Source organism: Schistocerca cancellata, chromosome 1 (assembly GCF_023864275.1).
Source record: "Schistocerca cancellata isolate TAMUIC-IGC-003103 chromosome 1, iqSchCanc2.1, whole genome shotgun sequence".
In the NCBI taxonomy this organism is placed as follows: domain Eukaryota; kingdom Metazoa; phylum Arthropoda; class Insecta; order Orthoptera; family Acrididae; genus Schistocerca; species Schistocerca cancellata.
The window spans coordinates 422,260,182-422,281,854 of NC_064626.1; the positions used below are offsets into that span (position 1 = coordinate 422,260,182).

At 37.5% G+C, this 21,673-nt stretch overlaps 1 protein-coding gene across 1 annotated transcript in view; it reads right to left on the reverse strand.

The window, feature by feature from the left end:
• Positions 1 to 5,293: 5,293 nt before the first annotated feature.
• LOC126176097 (rotatin) overlaps positions 5,294 to 21,673 on the reverse strand; it is a 443,859-nt gene continuing 427,479 nt past the window's right edge. The window contains 3 exon segments of the mRNA XM_049923237.1: positions 5,294 to 5,817; positions 11,604 to 11,733; positions 20,518 to 20,658. Of these exon segments, the coding sequence (XP_049779194.1) occupies positions 5,540 to 5,817; positions 11,604 to 11,733; positions 20,518 to 20,658 (549 nt within the window). The 3' untranslated portion in view covers positions 5,294 to 5,539.

Sequence of the window (21,673 nt, forward strand, 5' to 3'; positions counted from 1 at the left end):
AAGCCAAAGGCAATATTAATGACTATAAATCTTTGTGTCTCTTCATCCAGTGGGATGTGCAAATGAGCATCGGCGAGATCCATCTTAGAAAAATATTCGCCTATGATGAGCTATATGAGGAGGTCCTCTTAATGGGGGAAGGGGTAGATTTGCCCTTGTTCCTGGACATAGACTGTCGATTTAAAATCACTGCACAGCCAAGGCGAGCCATTGGGCTTCTTGAACACTACTAGGGATGTGGCTAAGGTTCAATGACTCCAGCTCATGGAGGTGATTGAGTTTGTGCATAATGGCCATCCGCAATAAGACGGGAACAGGACTGTCCAGCCAGAAACGGGGTACTGCATCTGGACATAAGGAGATATAAGCCTGGAAATCTGTGGCACACTCTAAGTCAGATATAACCAGAGATGTGAAGGTGGCACAAAAGTTATCAGGATGCTGAAAGGGAACCATGTCTCAGATGACCTGAATCTTATCAGTAATGGAGAATCCAAACAGCAAGAAGGCAACCAGACCAAAAAAGTTGCCAGCTGAGTGACTATTAACAACAAACAGAGTTATCAGCTATGTGACCTTTTTGTATGCAGCAATGATTATGAATTCATCTGGAGGGGAATCAAATTGTTACCATTCATTATCAATTTATAGGAGGGCAGGGCAAAAGTACAGCATCCCGGGTGAGCATACATGTGGAGATTTATCAAGGAAACTGTAGATCTTGTGTCCAACTGGAAAAAACATTGTGGTTTGCAATCACAAGACTGATAAACATCTTTGTAGCAGAAGAATCGCTCTAGGAAATAACTGCTTGAAATTCCTGCAAATGTCGACTGATGCATGTGGGGAGCAGGATCCCAGTGAACCAACGATTTCTGACATACAGTTCGGAGATGCCCATCTTTCCCACAGAGGGGGCGGGGCAGTGCGCCTAACGATACAGACAGTCTGCTCCCAGGTGCACCAGCAATCCATACATGATGGGAGACTGTGCTGCCAATGCTGACAGGATGTGACTGGCTTCTCTGAGGCCACGGACGTGTCCGAAATTGATTAATCACAGCGATGTTGTTGGGAAAATTACTTACAAGAATTCTATCGCCAGGGTGGCAGCTGGATCATTGCTACTTGGGGTTGAGCCATGGAACATTCATTTGCTGCCTGTGTTACCTTGAAAGGGAATGCAATTTTCAAAGTGTTGTCCATGAAAGGGTTATCCAGTTTGAGGGCTGCCAAGCGTACTTTCGGATCGGGAGACAATTGTACCACTACATTGCAGATCAGTGAATTAGTATCTGAAGTTTTGCAAGCCAGGTTCACAGAAGCAAAATTGTAATGGTGACTCAGTCCTTGCAAATCCTTCACCCACAAGTGATATGACTGACCAGGTTGCTTGTGGTATTGATGGAACATGAGGTGCATTGCAACCACATGGAGTCCTTGTGAATAATAATTTTAAAGCAAGGAATGCACATCCTCAAAAGTGAGTGCAACAGGATTTGAGAGTGGAGTGAACTTCTTTAGTAAGAAAAATATCCCTTGAAATATCACTCAGCTATTTTCACATATACTCGTTTTTCCCTTTTGAGAATATCACAATATATAAGTTTTTTTTTGTTTATTAGCTGACAGTGCATCACCACATGGAATGCCTTCTGGAAGAAAAGGAAACTCATCAGTTTCAGTACTGCTATCTCTTTACTGCTTTCTGCATCTCATGAATCCAGAGTGATCTCTCATAGAATAGAACAGTTTGAGTTTCATATGATCGCTGGTTGCAGAATACACGTTAATTCCTAGAGGAAATTTTTGATCACATTTTGTGAACTTGTAACTGAGGAATATTTGATGCATGGAGAACATGTGGTTCTACAGAAAAGACTTTTAACCATTCCTGCAGAGTCATTCTGGATGAAAAATTTTCTAACTTTATTTACATAGTTAAAATGATGTCTTACATACTGCTAATAAGATTTAACTTATGAAATGCATGTTTACCTCTTGTCTGTACCAGGGAAGTTTTGCAGTTATGTTAATACTTCTTAAGTTCTACATGAAATTGGAGAAGTTTTCTATCATTTGCATAGTGTAATGGTATAATGTTGGCATTTATCTGACTATTGTCAGTTCATTATATTTACAGTGTTTTTTTATTTTTTATTTTATGACTGTGTGTAGCTGGACTGTTGACAAATAAAACAAAGAAATAAGAAAAATAATGATTTCAATTTTTGTAAGTTGTTGTGATTTTCGTTACGCCCTCTAATGCAAGAAGTCATCATCTCAATATTGTTTCTGTCATATATTTATTTCCTTTAGCTGGAAACAGATTCAGTCCTCCCTCAGGCATGGGTGTGTGTGTGTTGTTCTTAGCATAAAGTTAGTTTATGTAGTGTGTAGTCTAGGGATCGATGACCTAAGCAGTTTGGTCCCTTAGGAATTCACATGCATTTGAACATTTTTGAACGGAAATCTTTATTACTGATGCATTTTTGGTGTAATTTATGTTATTTGTTGCTATATTATAAGGCATGTACAGACTCCACCAGTCTTTCTAGAAACCATTGTTTTGTAGTACTTTAAATCCAGTTAATTTAGTGTTAACTACACATATGAGATGCTAAAAAATCTGACACTGTATCAATACTGATAACTCCAATTACTATTATATCTATCCATCACCTTGTCTGGTACTGCTTGCCAGCTACATCAATAAAAAATGACTAAGTTGGAAAATGGGGACCCACATAGAACTATGGCGATTACTTTTTATTTTCTGCACTCACAGATTATTTCTGCAATTTCCATAATACCTCATCATTAAAAGTATTTATATTTATGGCAGTGACAGTATTCTTTTTACGATGTGTAGCAAGGTTTGAAACATTGTCATAATCTTTTCAGCTGAATGCAGGGCAAAAATTTAGTGGAGTGAATAATATATAATAATTAACTAAACTGGATACCAGTGCTAGGTTGTAACTAAAACAGCTAGGTTGTCACTCCATGCAGTAGTATCTACATCACTGTTCTGTTTTTTGGAATATTATTTTAAATTTAAATTTGTACAGTGAGACAAAATCTAGGTGGATTACTATGCACATTTGTGTTTGTTGTAGTTTTGAATTTGCTTTCTTTGAAGTGAGTTATTTCAGTTAACATTACTAAACAACTCAAATAAAATACAACTACCGTTCAGTACATGTACTTCTGGGTGTATCTATGCATTACACACAAATCACCTATAGGTGAGTGGTTGCCTTGCCCCATTTTTATTTATAGGAAGTTTTTTGTCATGATATAAAATGAACTTTCAACAACAGTACCACTTGTCACTGGAAAATACACTGATGAGCCAAAACATTATGACTACTGCCCACCGTAAGAACGTACGCCACCTGGTGGCATTGCAGGCACATGTGATAAGGGAAGTATATAAACAGATCAGAGCCTATGCGGAGTCATTCTAGCAATAGTAAGGTATGGAAAGGGAGAAATCCACTGACCTAAGCAACTTTGACAAGGGAAAATTGTTACGGCTCAGTGCCTGAGAATGAACATCTCGCAATGGCAAAGCTGGATGGCTGTTTGGTTGGTTGGCTGGTTTGGGGAAGGAGACCAGACAGCGAGGTCATCGGTCTCATCGGATTAGGGAAGGACGGGGAAGGAAGTCGGCCGTGCCCTTTGAAAGGAGCCATCCTGGCATTTGCCTGGAGCGATTTAGGGAAATCGCGGAAAACCTAAATCAGGATGGCCAGACGCGGGATTGAACTGTCGTCCTCCCGAATGGATGGCTGTTTGCTTTCTACTGTCATGGGTATAAGGAAAGTAATTGAAGGATGATGAAACCATGGGTAGGTGGCAAGATATTGGATGTCCACACCTCAGAGCCTTCCCTGCCCTGTAAAACAGGAAAGTCAGCAATCTGTGGCAGATCTGACAACAGAGAACAGTGCTGGTTCAATCACGTGTTTTGGAGTGTACAAATCAGCACACATTGTTTCGTGTGGTGCTCCACAGCAGACGACCCCTACATATTTCCATGTTGATCCAGCGACATCATCAATTACAACTGCAGTGGGCACAGGATCATTGGACTTTGACCATGGAAACATGTGGCCTGGTTAGCTGAATTACTTTTCCTATTACACCTGGTTGATGGTCATGTCTAGATATGCCATTATTGATGTGAAGGGTTGCTCAGAACATGCACTGTGCCATGTACACAGGCTGGTGGGGGCAGTATTACACTATGGGTGCCATCCCCATGAACTTTCAAGGGACCTGCAGTAGTAATCCTAAGCAACATAACAGCTGCGGACTATTATTACAATTTTTTTTATTTTTTATTTTTTTATGTAAACACCTTTGTGAATCACCTGCATAACTTCATGTTTGATGTCTGTATCAATGGCAGTGGCATCTTCCAGCAGAATAACTGAAGCATGATAGTGACCTACTTTTACATCTGTATGACTACTCTGTAATGTACATTTAAATGCCTGGCAAAGGGTTCATCAAACCACTTTCACTCTTTTTCTCTACCATTCCACTCTCAAACAGCATGCGGAAAAAAAGAACACTCAAGTCTTTCTGTGCAAGTCTTTCTATGCAAGCTCCGATTTCTCTTGCTTTATTAGAATGGTGATTTCTCCCTCTGTAGGTGTGTGTCATCAAAATACTTCCATGTTAGGAGTAGAACATTGGAGATTGAAATTTCGTGAAGAGAAGAAGAAGATGATGAAGTTTGGTTGGTGGGGAACTCAACTGTACGGTTATCAGCGCTCATACAAAGTCCCAATCTCGCCACATTCACGAATGATGATGAAATGAGGACAACACAAACACCCAGTCTTGTGAAAAGATCTTGATGCAATGACTTGCATATTGTATCCAAGACACATTCTCCTTAAATCCACAAGCTCATAATTTACAGGAATTGCATGACCTGTGCCATGTACGTCCATAGCTCAACCAAGGGCTTGTTGAATCCGTGCCATACAAAACTGGTGCTTTATTGCAGTCCAGAGGTGGACCAGCAAGCTATTAAGCATGTGATCACAATGATTTGATCTATCAAAGTATGTTTGCCCATTGCCATAAAAATGTATTATGAGACCACTAACTGTTTCTTCATTTACACTTTCTGATATGAATCTGATGACTTTTTCCTTGCTCAGTAGACAGTTCAAACAATAACAGAAGACAGTGAAATAATATAATTCCGGTTATTATAAAAGAAATTTTATTTTATAAAAAAATATGAAAATTACAATCTCTTTACACTGTTGGCACAATGCATAAAAATACCCGTTTAACAAGGTTATAATCATTATAGTATGAAGCACAATAAAACAATTATCACAGATGAAGTAGGTAAAACATACTATCATAATCATAAAAAAGATAAAAAATGGTATAAACTCATCAACATTTACATGTACCACTACAGCTCTGTGGTGACTAAGGTGCATGTGCACAGTGCACAAGTTATGAAGATTAAATCTGTACCTTCATAGAAGTTAATACCCATTTTTCTTCACAGATCTTCAGTCATCAAATTTTTCTTGTCATCAGCATTTAAAACACTAAGAACATAACTAAATATATCAGCCTTTTTCTCATCTTCTTCACTGTGGCATGACAGATTGAGCTGGTTCACAATGTCTTGCAATTTTGTAGCTATACCAGCTGATTTCATGGTTATTTTAGCCTTCTGATTGTTAGCAGTCACAGCCCATACCATTAGCACAACTAAATATTTTTGTTCTAAACTCCCCTCAGACAGCTTATTGAATAGAAGTTTTATGTATTCACCTGTAAAGAAAAATTCAATAAATGTCATGCATTGCAAAATATATAAAGGAAGTCATTTACTGCAACACCACAAAAGAGTAATTTGTGACTGTGTTTGTTAAATGTAATAGGAGTCTGACTGTGGTAACGAGTGCAGAAAAATAATTTAAAGTTAGAAAATGATCTCAGAAAATGATTGCAAAAGTTGCACTAATATGAAATTTTAAAGACAAAAAAGAGTGATGTAAGAAGTGATAATATGATCCTAAACATACAAAATGTTTGAGTTTCTTTCTGAAACACTTCACATAGAAAAAAGGAAGGTCCAAAAAGTTTACTGAGCAGCCTTCCATTAGTAAAACTGAATGCTGACTTTAACATCTGCAGATGTTGTTTAAGAAAAGTATATTAGCAGTCTGGTGCCAGACAGGAATCTAGGAATAGAGATGGTCAGACTTAAATAAAACTCACTTATTACTTGTGGCCTTCACACCTGTTAGGGAGTTGGTTAAGAATGAACTTATGGCTTGTGCACAAGTGCTCATGTGCAAGACAATTTGGTCATACCCATAGCAGAAGGGAAATTGCTGAAGGAAAAAAACTGCATGCATGACAAGCACACAAGTAGTGAAGTCATTATTTCATCATCATAATATTTTCAATTTTGCATTTTCTTGTGAACTTGGTTACAAACAGCATAGTAGTTTTCATTTGTTAAATATGTGCCTGTAAGGAAAATATTTGTCCTGTTTAGTCATCTTCAATACATGAAGTCATTTCATGAGTTCAGTGAGTAGTCCTTCACATGTGACATATGAGTAATGCTTTGCATCCCTCTCTCTGGCACTAAACATAGCCCACTGAACCACTATATCCGTTTCACCATCCACCAGAAATTAAAAATTTCACTATAACCATTGTTCTGTTGAATACAGGTCCTACCCGTTTCTCTTACCTATTTAAAACATTGAAGCTAACTTCTTTTATAACTAATGAGAAAGGAAAAAAAGCAGAAATGAAAATAATATTATAATTATTCTGATTATGGTCACAAAATGAAACTTCGTGAAAAGTTGCTTCAGCAGATAAGAAACATTATTCAATTTTTTTTATGAAATCAAAGGAACATGTTTTCTAAATTCAGTCTCAAAATTTGTTATTCCCTACAGCTTCCATTTTCACTGACATCTGCAATATTCCCAAACATTTGGCCATAACTGAACTCTACAGCTTGATGTGGAACAGAGATTACTTAATTTAAATAATACAATGAGCAAAAGAAATACACAGATCTTGTAATTTTATCATATCAGTGTTCACAAACTAAGTAAGTTGTGAAAATAAACTTAAGTACTCTAATTTCCAATGAAAGTAAGAGGGAAGGAAGAAAACTCCAGGAAAATCTGATAACTGTAGATTGGGCGCTTTGTTCATCTGACATTAAATGATGTAAAGTCGTAATAAAATTAAGGAACTAGTTGCTTGAAATTATTCTTGCTTATCATGGGCCAGTTGAGCAGTATGTACATTATGTCTGGTAATATTCATAGAAGGTCCTTCTTAGTAGTCATAGCACTGTGACAAATGACACTTGAGTGTCAAAGAGTCTAACAAGCTCTACAAGCACAGAGTAAAATTGCAGGCTTACTGACCAATGTCAATTGCCAGCTCTTGCCACACTGCACCTCACATGGTTGTCAGTGACTTCGCGTATGGAACAAGGGTGTGATGAGCAAGAGCAAGTATGAAAGCTGAGATGCCTGGCTCTACCCCAATGAGTATCTGAAAATATATGAGGGTCAATATAGAGGGAAAAAACACTAAAGAGTGATTCTGACTGTCCTTCTAGATGGCTGGGAATCATTAGTATTTGGCAAAGCTGATACCTCTTTGTAAGTCCAAATTGATCTGCGTGTTTTCCAAAACTTGTGTTAATGTATATCAGTGCAATGCGTACATGTCTGATGAACCTTGTAGCTTATTTTAAAAAATTATTTGTGTCCTTACATTCATAAGGAATATGCTCAATATGGGTAATGGATATCAATATTTAGAGCATACATAATCATTTCTGATGAGTTCTTTGTCATTTATGTTATTCTTTTCTTTTAGAACTTACAAATCCAACAGTTCTGCCCACTTCACCATTGTTACCACATTATTCCAGGGATGGCATTTCTTCTCCACTTGGGTTAATATATAATGTATTCAGAAACAATCTGAAAAGCTTGTGTGAGTGTTTCAGGGTAGGTTGTGCTGAGGAATAAACATTGAGATAAAAATTTGATATGTTGTGCAATTTCTGAGTTAATTAGCACTGATGTTAGCAAATCAGCTACTGCTTGCACAAATTCAAGTGGCCTGCCAGATACAATTAATGTCAGTTGTTCTCGTAGCATAAATAGTAGTGCTTTAGACTGCTCAGCCTTTGGCTTGGGTTCAATCCTTACTACCATCCCATGCCCAATTTTTGTATCACTCTCTTGTTCAGTTTTAGGAAATCAAACAAAGAATATGTTTGGCCAACACAATCTCTGGTGCGTTGCTTGAATTTGGGCTCACAACAGCCTGATAGGCTAACGTAAATGCTAATTAACTTGGAAATGGTGCAATGTATTAATTTTTTTTCTTCACAAATATTTATCAGCACAATGTAGCTTGCGATACCTTTAGAAGCTTTTCAGACTTTTTCTGACCACACTGTAGATGAATTTTTATCCGACTCTAGTCTTATTAAGAATGCTTAACAACAGTTATTCAGCATACTTGCTTCTAATAATTTTCATTCTCTTTTTGTAAAGGATAATAGTTCCCTAAGTGTTTTTGCCACGTAGTAAAATCAATCTTCTTGGTACAATACACCGAATAGCTCCACCCCCTTCCCAAAAGGATATGCTTGACCTACTTAATTATCAGTATTTTCATTTCAATTCCACACATAAAAGTTCCCATGATTTGCTCAGAGGTCTTCTGCATTGACAGGCACTTAAAATAAACCACCTTCTTTGTTTGCCTTTTTGCCCTCTGTAAAATATAATTCAGGCTGTCGGCCAATATTTTGAAGGGTTGAACATTCAACTCTTCAGTGAATTTTTTTTTAGGATAGCAACCACCTTGTCTGTTATTTATACATACACTGCTGGCCACTAAAATTGGAACATAAAGAACAAATGCCAAATACACTTGGATATGCAAATGATCAGCATTTCAGTGCAAAATAGGTAGGTGTAACTCTGTCTAAAGTATGAGATTATGCAGTAGGTTTGTCATCCATAAATCTTATCTGAATGTCATTTAATTGGATAGATAAACAAATCTACTCACCAAGTGGTGGCAGAACACACACATAAAAGATGGTTGTAATTGACAAGCTTTTGGAGCCAGTGGTTCCTTCTTCAGGCAGAAGGGTTGAAGGGGAAGTAAGACAAGTGAAGGAAAAGGACTGGCGAGTCTTTCCTTCTCATCCTGTACGGAAGTCTCCCCTGACCCGCAGTTATGGGTGACTTTCCTGGAACCTACCCCTTTTCCTAGTCCTTTCCAACCCTTCTGCCTGAAGAAGGAACCACTGGTGCCAAAAGCTTGCCTATTACAACCGTCTTTTATGCGTGTGTTCTGCTGCAGCTTGGTGAGTGGAGTTTTTATCTATCCAATTAAATAATTTTGTAAATAATTGATTGTCTTCATTGTTATCTGAATGTCAGTTGTTTGTGAAAAGTTTGTGTTAGGAAGGAGAAACACTTACTAGCACATGTTGGAAATCAACTGCAGCAGCTGCATGGTCTACTGAGACTGCAGTTTATCATTCTGTGATAATGCTGCTCATGTTGGTCAGGATCCCATTACTGTCATGTAAATGTGACACTGACAGGTTCAGGGGGGCCAACCAGGGTATCAGTAGCCCCATGAGGCTAGTGCCCGAGATGACAGAATGTTCACTCAGTCATGCAGATCGCATACAACCATGTCAAGTACCTGTAAGTCATGAAATGGGCTTATTTGCGCTCACAGTGTGACTGTGTGGAGCATCACAGACTGTCAGCATGGAGACCATTGTTCTGGTTTCTCCTGATGTGGCAGCAGAGAGATGTACTAACAGTAACATATCCATTGTCAACAATGGATGAAGGCGGAGCAGGATGTTACCTTTTCAGAGCAGTCTCAGTTCTGTGTCACCATTGTAATAGAGGTATCCATGTCCGGAGGCTTCAAGGAGAATAAATGGTGCCATATAGTACTCATCATCATTATATGGGCCAAGCATATGAAATGATGGTTTTGTAGTGTGTAACATGATTGCCTTTGATTCACAGAGCTGGTAACTTGGGTAGCAGCCATTACATTTCTGAAGTTTAAGGCCAGTGGCTGTTCCATGTCTTCAGAGTCTACATGACGCTGTCTTCCAACAAGATAATGGAAGGCTACATGTTGTCCATGCTCTCCTGACTGACCTCAATGAGAGGTAGTTCCATGGTTGCCCTGACCAGAACACTCTCCAGATTTCCCACAAATTGAAAACATTTGGTCATGGGTTGGAGAGAGACATGTATGCTATCACTCACCAGCCACTATCACTGATGAACTTTGGTACAGTGGAAGTCACATGAAATGACATACCCACATATGGCATCCAAGCTCAGTTTGATGCAATGCCCAGCCAAGTTAGAGCCACTACATGTGTGCCAAATTTTGCACCCTGTATACCATCAAATTGCCTATAAATTTAATCATGTAGTCTTCCTACTGTACTATATATTCACTACCCAATTTTAATGGCCAATGCTGTATCATTTTCTTGGTTTCCAAGATTTTAATACTTTCCAAGAAAGACACATCATAAACTCACTGACATTTGATACTGGGTTCTAAATGCTGAGACAATGTGTAGACGGGACCACCAAAGAATTTATCACATGCTGATACTTAACTCATCCTGTTCATAAATTAATCTTGATTCAGAATCTATATATAACTCTTTAGTCACTGCCAACTCTAACAATTATTATTTAACTTATTTTTCCAAGATTACTATGTAGTAAGAAGGAGGTCTGAAACACTAAAAATGTGTAACAGTGAACAGTACCTTAAGATGCACAAATGATTTATTATTTTGACTGCTCCTGATAAATGTATACTCTGCAGATGTCCAGCATGAAATGATGAGACCAATGAAAATTTTAGTATACCTTATTTATCTGAAGGATACCAATGGACAAATCAATTTGGGGGGAAAAAATATCAGACTCAGAAAAAAAGTGTCACTCATAGTGACACTGATATAATGTTCATGTCCACTCTCTAAATTCTAAATTATCTAACAATTGTTCACATTCAATCTGGAAATCTAACTTCTCCCTTCACTGCCAACCCCCCCCCCCCTTACACACACACACACACACACACACACACACACACACACACACACACACATACACATATGCACAAAAGCAGGCAAACGAATGAATGAACACACATAAATTAATAATAAAACTGGTGTGGCAAATGAAATGAAATGATCATGTGCCATTGATGGCAGGGAGGCCCCATGCAGGGAAGGTCGGCCGATAGGTTGCAAGTCTTATTTCATGTGACACCACATTGGGTGACTTGCGTGTCGGTGATGATGTGAAAAGGATGAGGACAACACAACACCCAGTCCATGAGTGGAGGAAATCTCCAACCCAGCCGAGCCGGGAATCGAACCCGGACCTGCTTCACGGTAGGCAAATACATTACCACTCATCTAAGCAGGCAGATGCTGGTGTGGTATTAACATATAAATCATTTTATACAGAATATTAGATGCTTACCATGCCCAACCAGACGAGCTCTATTTGAATGGCTGAAAGTAACATTGCGAAGTACTTCTAGGGCTTTAATCTGACACGGCTCTTTGAGTGTTTTAGCAAATACCATAAGTGTATCTAATGAGTCATTTGCCTGAAACAAATAAATAAATAAATAATTTGCCTGTCAGGAACATGTATCACAGAATGTAAAAACTGTATGAATACTTTGTTAAAAATCAACATATGAGTAACTCTACAAACTATCACTTCTTATAACTAAGGGTTTTTAGAAAACCAAAAAATTATGAGGCAAAAGGATGGCCAGTAGTTACCAATAGGATGCAAAATTCAATGTAGTTGTGGATAGAAACACAAGTACTTCAAGTGACCTGCTACTCCTTTCCAAACTTTCCCAATCTCTCTCTCCTTCCTCCGTGAAGAAGTTACATACAAGTTCTGAAAGCTAAGTATAGTTTCTTCCTACTTTTTAGTGTTTATATCAGCAATAATAACTAAGAGTATTGTAATATCATGTAGGAGTAATAGGAACTGCATTGTAGTATGAAGGAAAGTCACAAATCAGCAGCAGAGTTTCACTACCGATAATATTATGAAGCACTGAAAAGTGCCACTAAAACTTTACAACCATGCAATATACTAAGAGAGTAGATGGGCCCATGAAAAATTAAAAACTATATGGTCAGTTTACAAAGAATTATCAAGGCTGACTGTGAGATCTTAACATGTTACATGAAACTCCTGCTGGCATGGTACGGCATGGCTATCAGTGGCCAAGATCAACATGCCGCAACAGATTATGTAATCACTGAGTTTACAGAGATTCCCACAGGACAGGATATTTAGGTGATGAGGGCCCAGGGTAACTCAAAAAGAAGAGAAGAAATCACTCCTTGGCTTTTGACAAGATCAATGTGTTGTATATTTCATCATTTGATACATCTCTAACTTCTACAGGTTCTCTACATACCGTGTTCGGTTCTCGGCTGACACTACTACAGTTCTTAAATACTATTACACACAGTTATATTACTAACAAAATTAAATTTCATAGATATTCCATGATCCCTGATAAAGCAGACACAGTTTCACCTTTAGATAATGTACACATACAACATGTACAACACACATAGGTTAATGAAGCAAAAAAATTTCCAGAAATATTAGTCCTTGTAGAAACTTCATGAAACTGTTAGTGAACTACTAAAGCTGTGGAAATTTTTTTATAAATTCTCTCTGCCAACAGCTGATAACTTGAATGAAAATTTTATTTGTATGGGCAACTATGCAGAATTTTTACAAGCTGATGTTACAGGTATAGATTATGCTGTATATGGTTAAAAGAAACTAGTGAGGAGGAAACAAAATCAATATGATTGTTGAATCATTGAAGACTATGCTCTGATTTAAACTATTTGTCACTTGATAGGTAACAGGCTATGAGTCTCCCACCACCAACAAAGCAAAGGGAGCCTGGTACTGTTGGCTGCCACTCTGTTGCCACTAGAGCTGTCCTCCTTAAAGCAATGTGCCGGCCAGTCCTCAACGATCCACTGTAGTGACACATTGAGTGACTCTCAGCTTCACATACCTTATGATGTGTGGTGAAAGTTGCCAAAAGAGGGGCAGACCGCACACTCCTAGGAAAATGTCGGACATGGTGTGATTATGCAGTCAGTCATGTGAATTCGTGTATTCTATGACAGAGTGTTCTGAGAGAGAGAGAGGGTTGCAGGGGTGCCTCTACTTCCTCTTGGTAAACTGGTGCAGCAAACTGCAATTGCTCTGCAAATCAGTGAATTATCACTGATAACAATCTGCAAGGAGAAATTCGTGAAGGAAGAATTATGTGAGTCATCTAAACTGGAGACATGTTGGAAGAAGAGGTTTGTCGAGAAAAGGTTAATAAATCTCGACTCTTTTCAGGAAGGTGCAATTTGTCATCAGATATATGCAAAGTATTGGAGGAAGGTGTATTTAACAGTCAAAAAGCTACATGCTACCTTTGTAGCAGTGGTCCTAATTCAGAATAGTAAATAGTCCTCGTTATTAGTCATGAAAAAGTTAGGATTCTGCTACAAAAGCATTTCTGAGCACAATTTTTAATGGAACACCAAGATATTGCAGCATGTCACTTTCTTAGAGAATTAGTAGGGAAAAATTATGATAGTATCATTTGGCTTCATGAAACATGGGTGAATACTGGAGGCAATTTAAAAAAAAAAGTTTGGAGAGACGATACCATCAGTGGCAGTATGGCAGCTCCAATCAGCAGAGAAGAAAGAATAATTGTAGCACATGCCATAAATTCAAAGGACTCCTAATTGTCTGCTGTTATTCACTTCAAACAAGACTCCAACTACCACCAAGAACTTTTGTGAAAAGGTTTGAAGTCACTGTGCTTCAAAACTTAATGAAAGACTCTGTAATTACCATGCATAATACTCCATATTGTTCAGTTATACAAGGTGCCCACAAAGGAAATGAAGAAAAATACATTGTTTGCTGGCTAGAGAAACGTAAGACACAGTTTAACAATATCTTCGCAAGGGCAGAACTATTAGAAATTGTGTTGCAACACAAGCTGAAGAAGCTAGTTTACATTGTGGATGAAACAGCAGAAAAATATCAGCATGAAGTGCTCGGATTGCTGCCCTACCATTGCCACTTCAACACAACAGAACTGATTTTGGCCCCGGTTAAGTGTCATGTTGATTCAGAAAATAATAAATTTACATGGTTGAAGTGGAATGGATTTTGTAGGAGACAGTAGAAAAAGTGGCGCCAAAGGCTGACAAAACGGAGTGGATCAAGTGAAACGAGTGATACAGGAAGCATGGAATAATGAAGGGGTGTTATAACAGTGTGTCAAGGACTGGATAATATCTGTAACAACGAGCAGCGCCGACACTGATTCTGATTTTGAATGAAGTGTTGTCTTCCCATTGTCTTACTTTCATTAAATCTTGTGCTTGTGACTTTGTTTTGATCGCTCTCTCTTGATGTTGTGAGACTAAGGAATACTGTTCAGCCACCTCCCATAATATCCTTACGGTAAGTTAAACTACATTTTAAATATTTCATTTTGTGTAAACTCCAAGATGTTATTTCACATGTGTAATAGTTTTCAGGATATGCAAAGATAAGAAGGGAACTTTTCTAGATGCAAAAATTTCTCTTTTTAAAATAACCAACATAACAATGGCCCTATGAAAAAAAAAAAAAATGACGTGCTTAGAGATAACACTGAGAAGAACACTATACGTAATCTAAGAGCTTGCTTCTTTTTTTTTTTTTTTTTTTTTTTTTTTAAAAAAAAGCAGATTGAGACATTAAACTTCAGACTTCTTAGGAGTTAAATACTGAAAACTGCATAAAAATATTTTAGTAATCAACAGAAAAAAAAGTATGGCTGAGAGAGCATTGGTTTTTGAGATATGACATGATAAGTTTGAAGCTATTTACGAATGGGAAAATTTGATCTCTTAAAAAAAAATTAATATCTCTTTTCCTAATTAAAATTAAGAACAGATTCTTGACATTAAGAACAGGTGTTTGTCATGCCGAGAGAGACTATAGAGGTCTACATTGTATGTGAATTTGAGGTTTTTTAGTTGAGATTTGGGGAAGATAAAGGCTTTAAAGCAATTTTCTATCTCTGTGGAGAGCGATGCGCTGTGGAGGTTGCCTGCAGACTGTACTAGACGCAAGAATGCTACAGCTTTAGAGCTTAAACATCAAGTAACAACTAGTTTAAATCAGATTATAGTGGGTCACACAAGTAAGACAAAATAGCAAGGTATTAAAGATACTTTTGCACCATACCCATATCATGCAGAATGTATTATAGGTACAGGCAATTTTGAAATTCAGAGATTCATTAGTGAAGCCTCTTTATGTATCAACTGCATCACTATCATTGTTTTAAAAGGCTTTGTATCAAAGTGTAGTAACACTTTTCAGCAAACATAAATTTTGCAAAATTCACAGTTTAGCTTCAGGAAAGGAGCATCAAAAGAAGATGCAATTTTTTTTAGTTTTTATGTGTTGTGTCAAACATTGGGTTGTTATTACATCTGTATAACAGTAGTTTGACCATGTGCTTTCCATACTGATCTTCTGGACTCCATCAACAAAGCTATAATAACTACTTTAAATCCAAAAAGCATCCAAGCAGGTATTCCCTCCTGCTAAGTTGCTGTGACTGCCATCCCTTGCTGAAAACACGCATTGTCTCACAATATGATTAACCACAAGCACAATAAAAATAAAACCAACACACAATATCTGCATATGTATACCTTCCATATTATTTAGGTTATTATTTTCTTACTATATAAATTACTTTCACTGTGAGTATCATTTATTGCTGAGAAGACACAGGGATATGCCTAACTCCCCTCGAGCAGTATGCACCACTAAATGCATCTGTCTGTCAGACAGTGGGTAAAAATTTTGGTGGCAGTGCTGTTTACCCCTTTTTGGTCCTAAGTCCTTAATGTGAAATAATGAATATTATTATTTCTTCTGGTACTTTAGTTATGTACACAACTGTTCCTTTTGAACTGTAGTGGATTATTTACAACAAATGTCATGAGAAAATACATTTACTGTGAAGCAGTAGTCAAAATGCTCAAGTCCTTGAACATACCTGTCAAAGATGACCATCAGTAAACACCATATATTATTCTTACAATTTACAACAAACATTATGAGGAAATGCATATGTGATGAAGCAATAGTGAAAATGCATAACTCCTTGAACATACCTGAACAAGACAATCATGGGTGAAAATCTTATATTACTCTTACAAGCAGCTTTTAAGCAATTAATACTTTCTTAAAGACGAGTCACCCTCAGAACATCGTCCACAGGACAGTAATGAATGAAAATACGAAAAATATGGTAACTTAATGATTGCTCTCTCCCCAAGACTTGCAATGGTTTGACACTTTAGGACTCCAAAAAGGTGTTTTATGCAGTTTAAATTCGCATAAATATGGACACCTAAAAATGTTGTTGTTTCAACCCTCATTATTACTTTCTAATATGTGTTACATTTATTAATGGCGTAATACACCTAGGTATGAAGAACTAATTATTTTTTAACTTTTCAAATTTTATTTTACTTAATTTTATTTATTTATTTAAATTGGGAGTGAAGCCACCTACAGAAAATCACACAATAATACTTTTAAGAACATTATTTACCATGTCTTCTGTTGCTAAACATACATTTGGGTTGATTACAATAGTCAGGGTGTACATGTGGACCAAAAAAAAAAAAAAATCCTGGAATTCTTGGTTAAAAATACACTTTTTTCAGGGCGAGGGACATTTTTTCAGTGTTAAGTGATAACATTTTCCCTCAGAGCTCTAAAACTTATCAATCCATTGAATGGTAAAGTTTTCATACACCAGTGTAGAACTTCCCAGCACTTTAGGAAATGAAACTCACAAAAAATAACATGGTTCTGAAACATCTATGATGTGTGGCAACATGTACACTGCATATTTCTGTATTGGAAATGGAAATGAAGTCCCATGCTTCTTTACAGAGCATAGGGGAACGATGCGGGAGACCCGCACCGCCTTACTAGGCAAGGTCCTAATGGAGGTGGTTTGCCGTTGCCTTCCTCCGACCATAATGGGAATGAATGATGATGATGAAGACGACACAACAACACCCAGTCATCTCAAGACAGGAAAAATTCCTGACCCCGCCGGGAATCGAACCCGGGACCCCGTGCTCGGGAAGCGAGAACGCTACCGCGAGACCACAAGGGGCAGACATTTCTGTATTACGAAAGTATAAATACCAATTTCACCAAACACAGCAGGTTGCTTCCAAAGCACTGAAACCGAGATTGCGATGTGCTTTTGTCAGCCAGTCATATCTCACATCATATGATCTCACCGGCCAATAACAGCATGACTTAAGAAACATGTATAAATAAAATGGCTACAAATTAATGTCTAAACAATGGAAAAATCCAGGGTGGAATAATTATAATATAAAGAAAAGGACAGATTGCTACTCACTATATAGTGGAGATGCTGAGTCGCAGAGTCACTGAAATTAGACAACCATGCAAATGCAACTCTCGCACGCACACACATGATCACAGACTCTGTGGTTGCTGAGGCCAGACAGTGAGCAGCAGCACATGGTGGGAGAGCAATCTGGATGATGGGGGTAAGGAGGTGGCTGGGGTGGGGAGGGTTAGGGATAGCAGGATAGGGGTGGAGACAGTAAAGTGTTGCTTTTGAGGGTGTACAGTGACGAGGTGGAGAGAGGCTAGGGCAGATAGATGGGGGAGGGGGGGGGGGGGGGGGGAAGCATAGAAGTAAAAAGAAAAAAGACTATGGGTGTGTTGGTGGAATGGAGGGTTGTGTAGTGCTGGAACGGGAACAGGGAAGGCAATAAGCAGGTAAAGGACAATGACTACAGAAGGTTGACACGAGGATGGTTATGAGAATGTAGGATATTTTGCAGAGAGAGTTCCCAGCTGGCCAGTTCACAAAAGCTGGAGTTGGTAGTGGGTATCCAGATGGCACAGGCTGTGAAGCAGTCATTGAAATGAAGAATGTCATGTTGGGTAGTGTGCTCAGCAACTGGATGGTTAGGCTGTTTTTTGACCACAGTTTGTTGGTGGCCATTCATGCTGACGTACAGCCTGTTGATTGTCATGCCAGTGTAGAATATAGTGAGGTGGTGTTGGGGTGAGTGTGCTTCTCTATGTCATGATAAAAAATACTGGTCCTCTCCATACACTCAGCAGACACAGGCTTTCACTTGAGGTTGTCCTTTTCATGAAGGGGCATCCCTGCTTCCATGGCGTGCAGGGCACAATGACATTATATAATATTAATATTATTCAAACAATATATAACAATATTATTCTGGCCGGAGAAGCTGGTGGTAGTTGTCACATGTGCGGGAGGTGTGCTTGTTTGTGTGAAAGTGTGTGTGTGTGTGTGTGTGTGTGTGTGTGTGTGTGTTTTCTTTGCTGAGAAGGCTTTGGCCAAAAGCTACAATGTGTAACTTTCTTTTTATTCTGCAGGGTGGTGAGAAAAAGTGCTTTAAATATATCTGTGTAATAAAAACCAAGCAGAAAGCTCCACTCAAAGAGTAGATAATTTTGGAGTCACAAGAAATTGAAATTGCAATGTAAGCTGAATTTTGTCACCAAAGAGGTGACAGTGACATTTACCTTTTTGAGAAAACTATTGGTAAAGTCTTGATGAAATAGAAATGTAGGGAATATCGGGAAAATTTATTAATGCTTCTGGACCTTCTAAAATAGCCAGTCTTTCTGCCACATAATTAATGAAATGACAATGTGCTTACATATTTTCATGAAATTTTGGAACGTTGGCACCCAAGGTTGTTTACATAAAAATGTACTGACAGACATCAACATTCATAAAAACACTATGGCAAAAGAACAGACACTGCTGTTAAGATATGAGAACACAGTAATTATTAATAAAAATATTACTTTATAATGTATAGGTCATTCTGGCTTCTAGATTATTACTGGAGGGAACTTTAATATAAAATGATAATTACTGTATGTATGCAATGTAGTGTCCCCTGCTGGATTTTTATTTACTGTATTCAATGGAGAATTAATACTGTTCTGCTTAGTTGACTGTTGCCTTGGGTAGTAATACAATGCTTCTTATTATGATTGAAGTACTACTGCTAGAATGAAATTTAACTTAACAACTTCTACTTTTCTTCGATAATCAGTCATATACTTTCGTATATATACTCCATATGCTGTCCACAAATATGTGCAAAATCCTTATATGTTCCTTACATTTATTTGGCCTTTGACACCTTATTAAACAGTAAGGAAGTACTTCAAACATAATGTCCAACTGAGAAAATTATGTATAAGTTCTTACATAGGGCGATGGGTTCAGAATTCAGAATAAAAGTTCAATTCATATTCATTTGTTTCAATATCAATATTGTCAGTGTCCTCTTTCCTTGCATTTATTCCAGTGATATCACACCTCCCCAAAATAGGCCAGTGATACATGGAGCCCTTATCTTGTGCCGCTCGCAAAGTTAATGCCATGGCAGTCCTGCCTTGAACACATGCGTCTACTCACAGCATGGTTCTCCACTTGAAAATAAAACATTAGGGTGGGCTCTCTTACACAATAATTGGTTTTACAGCTTTTCATTCATGAGTATCATTTGTCAATAAGAATATATAGGAATATCCATCATTCCTGCGAAGTGATGTATAACACCGCAGCAAATAACTGAAAGTAGTGTGGGAAAGGATATATGTATTTTAATGACATAAAGAATACTAATTAACAAATACATGAAATATATTTAATGTTACTATCTTCATTTGTACAGTTCCTTGGGGATTTGTTAACATGATTGTTTTCTCAAAAAGTTACTTTCAAGATTATACATAGCTTAAAGTACATGCAGACTCAAACAGTGACTGTCTCTGCATGGTCCCGGATCATGGAGGCTCAAATCACAGTTGGCCATGTTACAGAACTAACTGCCTGAGTCAGCTGCAGAATACTTAAAACAACATGTTGGAAAAGTAGACCTGTAGCACTAATGTTACGTAATACAAGGGTGAGTGTACAGTATATACAAAGGCACACAGTAGTATTTCCTTCTGTTTGGTAAGATATTGAAAGCCAAGTTATCTGCATTAACATTTTTTTTCTATTGAATGACAATTTGTCCATAATCCAAGTCATTATCCCTTGCCCTAGTTTGTGAAACTACCAGTGGCATGATCACATGTGGGCAACAAAAAATTACTGACAACATTGAGAAATTAACAAAAATCACTGTAAATAGAAACTTATTCTGAAAAATATATTGACAAAAGGAAAATTGTAAAATTTTACAAAATTCTTTTTGCTTACCTTGGAAATTGTAATCTGTCCTTCTGGATATGACGAAAAGTCAGTCAAGAAATCAAGCCACATATTCTGCAAATAGTCAATCTCAGTGCTGGGTTTTCGGCTGTGTGTATGCAGATATGTTAGTCCTCGAAGCAAATTGCTCTAATGGACAAAAAAAGACAAGTTTGTGAATCAACCTTTTATAAATTTTGACTGCATCATAAAAAAATATCACAATATTTATCTTCAAATCAAACTTTCGGTCAATGATAAGCAGTAAAGATATAGTTAGATATAATTTCCATCTTGCTTCTTCCTGTATCTAGTACAGTTTTGTTTTACTCTCACAGCAGCCATTAAAGGAGATAGGAGTAGTGTATCACACCTAAAAGTCAAATGTCAATTTCTGTAATTGACTGCTCTTTTATGAAATAATGTTTACTAAAGCAGAACAAAACATGTCATTACTTGAATTAGTTTTACTGAAGTAATTTGAGTGAATATAAATTAGGAATTATCCTGTGCTATAAATGTGATCTTAAAAATAAAATGAATTGACAACATTGTATAATGACTGTGTGAAATACATCAGTCGAAGGCTTGGTTAGCAAATACTTTGAAGGCACATTAAAAGCAACATAAACCAGATGAAAAACCTTCTGTTGCCACTTGTCCTCACAAGTGAGTTAAGCTCTTTGGACCGACCGATTGTGTTGATATTTCGTGTGTGCTAATTTTGAAGTTTTAGTAAGTAGTAAGTGTAGTGTCTAGATTTTATTAGGTTTAACTGCATTCAGTAGTGTAATAACTGGGGAAGTGAAGATTTTAAGTGCTGTGCCACATTTTTAAAGAAAATAGCATAAAACCGTTACCGCTTAATAGCCGTTTGTAGGCCTACTCCGTGTGTGCTTACTTTTGAAGTTTTAGGAAGTATTAAGTGCACTGTCTAGGTTTTATTAGGTTTAATTGCATTCAGCAGCGTAATATCTGTTTGGGGAAGTGAAGATTTCAAGTTCTCTGCTGCATTTTTAAAGAAAATAGCATAAAACCGTTACTGCTTAACAGCCATTTTTAGGCCTAAATTTTGTGTGCGAAAGTTAAGTGATTCGAAGTGTAATTAAGTAAGTGCATTAATATTATATTTCTATTAGAGCACTACAGAGCGTAGTAAATAGGA